The sequence below is a fragment of the Alosa sapidissima genome, chromosome 1 (genome assembly GCF_018492685.1).
Source record: "Alosa sapidissima isolate fAloSap1 chromosome 1, fAloSap1.pri, whole genome shotgun sequence".
NCBI classification, from domain to species: Eukaryota; Metazoa; Chordata; class Actinopteri; order Clupeiformes; family Clupeidae; genus Alosa; species Alosa sapidissima.
In genome coordinates, this window is record NC_055957.1 from 23,921,541 (window position 1) to 23,931,339 (window position 9,799).

Consider the following 9,799-nt stretch of genomic DNA (forward strand, 5'->3'; position numbering starts at 1 on the left):
GCGACGGCATTAACCACCAGTACCAGGAGCGGCACTAGTGAGATAAATACAGCTGTCACTGGCCTTCATTTCCCGGTGACATGCTGGCAGAAATGGTTGAATGGCAGCGATAGATAGATTGAGTGGCCAGGGCAAGTTAGCATTGTAATTATTGGCTAATCGTCATTAACCTCACAAACAGTGCTTCAGTTGCATTGTTTAAAGGACTCGAGGATGGGTAATGACAGGGTAATCCGTCATAGCACTGGGGGGCGTTTTTGGATGAGGTGGGGGGGGGGGGAGGGCCGTCGGTAATGAGATTTGAGTGTGGGGGGAGGGAGCCTGAGTAGATTTGCGGAGCGTGGAGCATGGAGAAGAGCGGGGCCACATTAAGCTAATTGGGAGAAGAGTGGCTGGTAGTGAAAGCGCTCCTAATGATGGGTCTGCAGCTCTCCCAGTGACACAGGACTAATGTGCAGAGGGGTGGGTGGAGCGTCGGGGGTGCCGCGGAGGGTGTTTATGTGCCAACACACACCGGGAGACGGGCGCGGCAGCCAGCAGTACACACTCAGCAAACACCGTTGCGCCGACTGCACTGGGCCTCACCTCCTCCATAGGGTTTGATACGGCTCCAGTACAGAAATGGACCCAGTACTGGGAAGCGAATACCCCGGGAAGGTAACCGAAAAAGGGGGCTTTATTATTCTAATGAGAGGTTCCCGGACGTAAGTGAAAGCACATGATGGCCTCCCCTCTACCCTCCCCTCCCTCCCTCTCTCTGTTTCACGGAGCAGAACACTAGTCAAGCTTGTCCCCTCAGATTGCGCAGTCTGTTGTGGCGTGCGGCTCACGCAAGCTTGGGTTTCTCCGCGTGTTTGGAAGCGAGTGTGGCCTAAGCCCCGTCTGACTGGAGTCCAGGCGTCTCTGGAAGCGTAGACGGCGTGTGTTTTCATAGCCCCTCTGGAGCTGGCCTGCTGAGCGCTGGAGTCTGTGACCTGCATCATGACAGCTGGCTGGCCCTGGTTCCTCCAAAGCAGCTCCATGCAGTAAACATTACAGCCCGGTGTCGTCTCATTCCGCCTGATCTGATTGGACCGTGATGGGAGGGAGGTAAGGTGGGGGGGGGGGGGGGGGGGGGGGTGAAAAATAAGATAAGCACATAAGCGATACTTGGCAACGCTGCCTTTGTTTGAAAAGCCGAGCGCGGAGAACTGATGCTGGGTGAAAAAGTCCAAGAGGACAAAGATCAGTTGAAACAGGCGCACATGCAGACATGGCGCTCGCGCATTCTCACAGTCCCTCAGCCTGGAGGTGAGCGCACTGCAGGGCCTGTCACAATCAGTCATCCACTAGCCACGCTGATGACAGTTCCTCTTGTGAACCAAAACTGTTCTCTTTGGCACCCTGCAAAAACTCCCAGAGATCAGCCCAGGCATCAAAGCTGCAGCTGTGGTGTACACTTTCTCTCTCTCTCTCCCTCTCTCTCTCTCTCTCTCTCTCTCTCTCTCTCTCTCCCCCTCTCTGTCTCCTCGGTGAAAGTTAGTGTAATATTGCAGTGTGTTTAATCTCCCCACTCTGGGCTTAATAGCAGCCCTGGTGCTGATAGTGGGGTCCCCGAGCGCTCCAGCAGAGAGGAGAGTGATGAATGAGTCCTGTGATCTGTGATTAGGATCGGCCTGTTTAGAGCTGCTCTCCAGCTGGGGACCAGACACACTCACTCTCTCCACAAAAGTTACCCAGGTCTCTCCTCGCCCTGGGCCCAGGCTGCCAGCTACTGCTGCTATTTACCAAAACTTTAGCAAGTGTGTACTGTACATACATCCGCCTGTTTGTATGTGTGTGAGTCTCAGCACTACAAGGTCCCTTTTGACCTTTCCAGCTTTCTAAGACACTGGTAGCTAGCAGTGCTTGTATTTTAGAGAGTGTGTATGGTTAGGTGAATGAGAGGACATGGCAGCAAGAGAGAGACTATTGTATGTTAAAAAGGACGAGTCCTCATCACAAGGCTTGATGTTGTGTTTCAGGGCGATCTTTTCCAACCATCTCAATGCCTCTCTTATTCTCCCTTTAATAATTGACTTTCTAATTTGCTTTCATTTTTTCTTCAATTAAATCAAGTGAAAGTACAAATGCCCGAGCCACTGTGCAGTGTGAAATAACAGCATAGAGGCTAGAATTTAAAGTCATACCTTCAGGCTAAACTCATCCTCACACACAGAATAAAAGTGTAAAATGTTTTTTAATGTATATTTAACAACAAATACTCCAGTGACTATTGATGTGCCGTCTCAGAAGAATTTATTTTTCTTCTTATTTCTGAGGGCATGCTTGTTTTGCGAGACCACTCTTACATATCTCATTTTCTCACTTCTTTCTGATATCTCTCCCTTCCTCCCTCACTCCTATTCTCTCTCTCCTTCTCTCTCTCTATTTAAACATTTATTCTGTGCTTGCGCCTTAAAGGCCCTCGGTGCCTGGTGCCGTTGTTTTTTTTACAGCTTTTAAACTGCAGTGTTGCCATTTCTCGTTGAGAGATCCTAGCGGGTGGGGACACGTGGGGTCCCTGTGCTCGTCTTCTCTAATTGTCGTCAGAGTGAGTGTCGCTCCCTTGATGTCGCTCTGCTCTGGGCCAACCCAGGCTCCCCGAGTCCCAGCAGAGGGAGCATTTACAAGATAAAAAAAATAGAAGCACTCTTCTCTTCTCTTCTCTTCTCTTCTCTTCTCTTCTCTTCTCTTCTCTTCTCTTCTTGTATTCCGGTTTCCTCTCTCTCTCTCTCCCTCTAGTGCTGGGGCTGGCTGTCCCATTTCCCCTCCTCCAGTATCAAAGCTGGAGTGGGGTGGCAGACTAGCAGCTTCAAGAGCCAGGCTGACACTGCCTGCCTACTAGCTTTCACAGATCATTTCATAAACATGACGTTCAACTCGTAACCTTCAATACTGATCGCGGGGTATGTAATGCTAGACCTGAACTGGTTCTTCCTCCATTGGTTAGAATTGAGATGTGAGCTTTAAAAAATGTTGATGAGAGATCCACTCTCCGGTGGGAACCAGTGGATCCGCTAAGGGGGGACAAATGCATTGGGTCAAGTATTTTGTGGATCAAAGTTGCATGCCTAACCACAAAGCTAGAGACTAGGCCCTTCCAAGATTCCTTTCCCAGAGTCCCTTGCCATGTCTCGACGTTTGGCAATGTCCGAATGTGCAGAACTCAGAACGTTTTATTTTTCAGTGGTTAATAACACCATCTCCCAAAATGCCGTCCAAGAGAGCTCCTTGGAAGTGGTGCTTATTTCCCCTTCAGGAGCAATACCGCTTCTCTCAAGATGGAAACTCCTTTCCCACGCTTCCAGTACATACAGATGAAAAAGGCCAAAGAGGAGAGTGTGCACCAACCAGATTTATATCATTTGATTCCCTCCTCCCAAAAGACATACAGTATATATGCAAGCACAGGCGTTTTCTGTTGACACCATCCTCTTGATAAAGTATTCCTTCATTAATATTTAATCTGACACAAGATGTGCGTCCTCTAAAGCCCATTAACATAAAGCTCAGTAAATACTGATCCGCAGCCTCCCTAATGAATGGAATGCAAGATCGCTGTCACCTCCAAGGCTTCTTCAAAGACGTATTTAAATAAACATGAGCAGCCTTATTTTTATGTCTAACATGACTTCCTCCCAGACAAAGATTTTTTCCCTCCCCAAATGTATTCTGTGCTAACCCAATTCCCATCACCCCCATCTCTACTATATACAATTCAATATTCTGTGCTAACCCAATTCCCATCACCCCCATCTCTACTATATACAATTCAATATTTAGACTAACCAAATTAAATAATTGTGTTGAGAATATGAAAAGAATACAAACATAAACAAGTAAGGTGCGATTAGTGGGCTCCCCTAATATGTCTATCAAGCCCTTAAACAGTGCTGCTTATGCAGTCACCAAGTGTAAATAGCCGGGGTCTCTGAGTGTTTATGCTGGGGAAGTCACAGTGAGAGCTGCCATCTTATCTGGCTGTTTTTGTTAAACAGCCTCTTGGCAAACAGATCAATGTCTCCAAAAATGGCATGTACAATTCACACCTGAACCCCAGTGCAGCCTATTTGTTTGTGTGAGATTTTTTGAAGCGCTCTGCGCTCCGCTTGCTGTGCGTCTAATGACTGCATTTGCATGGCTGATTAAAGGTGCAAAAGAGGGGCAGACAAAGAGGAGGTGCAGAGAGAGGGGGGGGGCAGAGGAGGAGGTTGAGCACAGAAAGCCTTTACATGTTGCTCCAGGGCCCTTGGATTTCAAGTTCTTGCTCCCCCTCCCCTTCACCCCCCCCCCCCCCCCCCCCCCCCCTCTGGCCGCAGTGATTATGCAGAATCAATACATTTTTGTGTTTGTCTTTTTCCCTCTCTCTGATATGGCCTACAGGATGCTGCAGGCAAGGTGCTCGACCGCTGGAGCATCATGTCCCGGGAAGAGGAGATTATCACCCTCCAGCAATTCCTGCGTTTTGGCGAGACCAAGTCCATCGTGGAGCTGATGGCCATCCAGGAGAAGGAGGGACAGGCCGTCACCGTGCCCTCGGCCAAGACCGACTCGGGCATCAGGACATTCATTGAGAGCAACAACCGCACGCGCAGCCCCGGCCTGCTCACGCACCTGGAGAACAGCAGCCCCTCCAGCATCCACCACTTTGAGAACATCCCCAACAGCCTGGCCTTCCTGCTCCCCTTCCAGTACATCAACCCGGTCTCGGCGCCCATGCTCGGCCTACCGCCCAACGGCCTAGCCCTGGAGCAGGCCAGCATGCGGCTGCGCGAGCCCAGCCTGCCCAACCAGACCGAGCAGGTGGACACCAGCGAGTCCGAGGTGTCCCTCTCGCCCTTCCGCAGTGGCCAGAGCCCCAACAGAGGCAACCTTGGGCAGCTGCCCAACAACATTGAGCCCAAGACGGAGCCCAACAACGCCTCACCCATCTCCCCGACTCCCTCAACACACCAACAGCAGCCGCAGACACCACAGCAGCAGCAGCAGCAGCAGCAGCACCAACAGCAGCAGCAGCAACAGCAGTCGCAGCATCAGCAGCTTCCGCAGGGAAACAGCATGAGCGACCACCACCACTTTGTGAAGAATGACCAGTCCAAGAGCATCACCCACTCGTCCTTCTCCTCCAAGATGCACCGCATGCGGCGCATGGGCTCCACGTCGCGCAAGGGCCGCGTCTGCTGCAACGCCTGCGGCAAGACCTTCTACGACAAGGGCACCCTGAAGATCCACTACAACGCCGTGCACCTGAAGATCAAGCACCGCTGCACCATCGAGGGCTGCAACATGGTCTTCAGCTCGCTGCGCAGCCGCAACCGCCACAGCGCCAACCCCAACCCCCGGCTGCACATGCCCATGCTGAGGAACAACCGCGACAAGGACCTCATCCGCTCCAACTCGGGCCCCGGCACGCCCGTCATCTCCAGCACCAAGAGCGGTTTCACCCTCACCAGTCCCGGGAGGCCACCGCTGGGCTTCGCCACCCCTCCGCCCCTGGACAACATGCTCCAGTCGCCCCTGCAGAGCCCGCTGGTCTTCCCCTCGCTGAAGTCCGTGCAGCCGGTGCAGCCCGTGCCACCCTTCTACCGCACGCTACTGTCGCCGGCCGACCTGGTGAGTCCTCCCGTCTCGCTGCCCACTAGCCCCATCCTGCCCACCACCACCAACAGCACCTCCCTGATGGAGCAACAACAGCACCTGCTGGCCACCAGCTCCCACAACTCCCACAACTCCCATATGTCGGAGATCACGAGCCAGATGGCACACCGGCTGCCCACGCCGAGCGCCCAGGAGTCAGCCACCTCAGCCTCCACCGCCGCAACCGATCCGGCGCCCAAGAAGAAGCCTCGCAAGTCCAGCATGCCCGTGAAGATCGAGAAGGAGGTGATCGACGTGGCGGACGAGTACGACGACAAGGACGAGGATGACGATGACAGCTGCCACCACCACCATCACCACCACCAACACCACCACCACCACCACGCCGGTGCGCACCTCCACAACAACATCAACGGCAACTGCAACAACAACAACAACAGTGGCAGCGGGCACCACAGCGGGGACAGCGGGCACCAGTCCCCCTCTCAGGACGAGATGAGCCCCAGCCTGGCGCTGCGGGGTATGCTGCGCTCCGACCGGGACGGGTGCCAGCGCGGCACAGGCGGCGGGTCCGGCGGAGGAGGAGACGGAGGGGAGCTCCGATGCATGGACAGCTACACCTCCGAAGACCAGGACCACGAGCGCGACTTCGAGAACGAGTCAGAGACCTCCGAGTCCAAGATGTTCTACCGTGATGAAATGATGGACACAGATGACCATCGAGGCGGGTCGACGGGGGGAAATGGCGAAGGCAGTCTGCACAAAGAGCAGCATGACGAGCGAGATCATGGAGAGGAAGAGGAGGGACAACTGAGGAAGGACATGGAGGAGAAGAGCCGCTCGTCCCCCTCGCCTCATCAGCCGGTCATCAAGATCAAGGAGGAGCTCAACGACCCCACCTATGACATGTTCTGCATGAGCCAGTACGGCCTCTACAACGGCAACATGGCCGCCGCAGCTGCAGCAGCCGCCAGCATGGCTGCCCTCCACGAGAGCTTCATCTCCTCCATGGCCTACGGCTCCAGCCCCCCCAAGTTCTCCTCCCACTCGCCTGACGGAGACCTGTGCTCCAGCCCCGACCCCAAAATCTGCTACGTCTGCAAGAAGAGCTTCAAGAGCTCCTACAGTGTCAAACTGCACTACAAGAACGTGCACCTCAAAGAGATGCACGTGTGCACTGTGGCTGGCTGCAACGCCGCCTTCCCCTCCCGACGGAGCAGAGACAGGTGAGCACATTACTCCAACTATATTAGTAAGAGTAGAATAGTTTGCTGATTGCCTTCATTTCTGAATGTTGTTCTACGTCCTCTACAGCTAATATTACGATCTGTTTTGAATGTCTGACATTTCCACTGCTGGTACAGTGCTTTACGTGCACCTTAAGCAGAAATGTACAGTCCCGCCACCCATAAGTCCTAGTTATTATCATGTTTTGTTCATGTGGAGGTGAAAATGACATATGACTTACTGTAGGAAGTGTAATTCCGATCAAAAAGACCTATAGGTTGGAACTCTCAAGTTTTGTTCATGTGGAGGTGAAAATGACATGATATAGTTATTTAAGATAAAAATATTTTTTTTTGGTTTGAACTGCTCTGAAAGCTCATAAACAAACTTCTTTCGGCTCCCCTCTCATCAGATCTCTCCTTCAGTCCTGAGCACACAGGTGAGAGGGGAATAATTATTGCTTTGCTAATGACGTGTTAATTGCTGCAGTATGTGTTGACTGTCATGTCAACTTTAAGGGTGGCAGGGTGACGACGTGCCGAGACACAGTGCTTTGTTAGAGCCGTCTGCGGAGCCTCGGAGCGCTGTTTACCTGTGCTCACTCACCTGTCACACGCAGGTGAGCGCGCATACATTAGCAGGGGCTGAGGTCTGTCAAACCGCTGCATTTATTAGCACATCGGGAGGAGCAGGTCTCGCTACCTGGGCTTGTTAGCACGTACCATCCACCCGCACCTCGGCCCCAGAATATAGCAGCAGCAGCAGCAGCAGGCTTGCAGCTCATCTCCTGTCACACGTGTCAGGGAGGCATCACAGGGCAAGCAGGCCATGTAGCGAGCGGCATCCCAGGAGACTGGAAGCCTCCGCTCTGGGAACACAAGGAACATTCTGGGATTGTGGTCAATAACTAAACCGTCGGTTGTGGTTTAGAAGCTGAGGTGGTGAGCATGCAGCCATGCACCGATTTTACAATGTGGATAACCACCAGCAGTTAAACACTGACTGGTCTAACACATTTTATTCACAGAAATCCTTTTTACTGTTCCCACCAAATCACCATAGAGAAAGCTTACAAATGAACACTACTAGCTGGTTGTATACGGTAATAAAAAATAAAAATAAAAAAACCTCAAAGTAGAAATTAGTACAGTTTGGCACTTGTACAAACACACATTGTCAGGCACAGCTGCTGTATGTTAGGGTGTGCCGTTCCGGTAATAGCACATGGCACAGTCAGGGAGTAAGGACAAAAAGAGCCATTCATCTCCTTCATTCCTCACTCATGAGGAGAGAGATAAGAGCCTGCACCCCACACACACACACACACACACACACACACACACACACACACACACACACACACACACCTGCCTGGTGACAAGTGACAGTTGTATTTAGATAATAAAGATGCAGACTGCAGAATCTGTGTTTTTTCCTCCCTCTTTCTGTCATTAGTAAACAAAAGCCTCCTAGAGGTTTCGTCTCCAGTGCAGCCCCCCCTCCACTCCTCCCCCTCCCCCTCCTCATCTTCCCCCCCCCCACTCCTCCCCCTCCTCATCTCCCCCCCCCCCCCCCACTCCTCCCCCTCCTCATCTTCCCCACCCCCCACCCCTCCTCTTCTCCACCCCCAGCCTTTATTAAGTTCCCATGTTCAGTGTCATCTGTTCCCACCACTGTTTGTTCATTAGCAAAATGTAAATAACAGCGGTGACTCTGGGACTCAGCGGAGGCGGAACAGCAGAGAGCAGAAACAAGGAGACACAGAGAAAGGGGAAGGGGGGAGGAGTGCAGAGGAGAGAGGGAACAGAGGGAAGAGAAATGAAGGAGAGGAAAGAGGGCAGAGTGGAGGGTACAGGTAGAGCCTGGCAGTACCATGTGGACAAAATGGTAAATCCTGCACTCACCTGAACCATCAGCTAGCTTACCAGCCACCAGTGTGAGGAGCTAAGAGAAGCTAAGAAACAGACAGGCTCACAGCGTCATGTGCAAATAAGGAGACGTGCATTATAACTAGCACAAACACACACTAAACAAACATTAGCATTATGTACAACATGCTTGTTAGTATGTCCTCATCTCCTTCCTGTCTATTCTGTTCTTTTTCAGCAGTGTAAAATCTGAACAGGTCAGTGTTGCCTATTTGCACCGTTGTGCTTTGTGTGGGATGTTAAGTGCGTGGGGCCATGGAGGGACATTAGGTGTGTGCCTGACCTGTCCCCATCTAATAAAGGGCAGGGGGGGCAGCAATCCCATCTCCAGCCAGGGCTCATTCTCCAACCCTATCACTTATCATTCAGCCCTTGCTTTTATTAGAGTGCGCTGACATTAGCGGCACCAACTAGTACGCACATCTGCTGCTACAAGCCGGTAATGGCCCTTAAGAAAGCGCTTAAAAAGGAGTTTATGGCACGGATACAGACAGTCATCAGTGAAAAAAGAGGAGAGGGGGGGGGGCTGCTCAATTGTGGGGCTCGCAGTAAAGTGAGCGCATGTCGGTAGTCTGAGGAAAAGAGCTTCGAGGAGTTTTAGAGATGTCTAACAACCGCACAGGGAGGGGGAATGAGATACGGTGATTAGAGCAGCGAGTTGGTAACCACAAAGCAGATGGAAGAAACGGCATGGAACCAGAAGAGTCTCGAGCTCACTGTCTACTAGATACACCAGAGCTCCTCATGGGTTTGATTAACTGACCTTGCAAATAAGAGGATACAGGCGTTAGGGTCCCTACACATTTCAGGCTTTGCCCCTTGCCCCTTCTTTTGAAACTGTCGTGGGCTTTGAGTCTGTCGGGCAAGGAAGGTGTGTGTGACAGTTGGACTAGATCAGGAGAAACAGAAGCATATAAATTCCTCTGAAAAAAAAAAAAAAACATGAGTGCTTTCGCATATGGTCAGGGCAGTAGTTTAGCCGGATAGGACACTCATTGCTGAGACCGTATAGAGTTCGGTTCTTT

General features: G+C 51.9%; 1 protein-coding gene across 6 annotated transcripts in view; it reads left to right on the forward strand.

Moving 5' to 3' along the window:
• bnc2 (basonuclin 2) overlaps window positions 1–9,799 on the forward strand; it is a 166,231-nt gene that overhangs the window by 150,522 nt on the left and 5,910 nt on the right. For all 6 annotated transcript variants that reach the window (XM_042104513.1, XM_042104514.1, XM_042104518.1 and 3 more), the window contains one exon: window positions 4,405–6,845. In XM_042104513.1, the coding sequence (XP_041960447.1) occupies window positions 4,405–6,845 (2,441 nt within the window). The remainder of the gene's footprint in view (window positions 1–4,404; window positions 6,846–9,799) is intronic.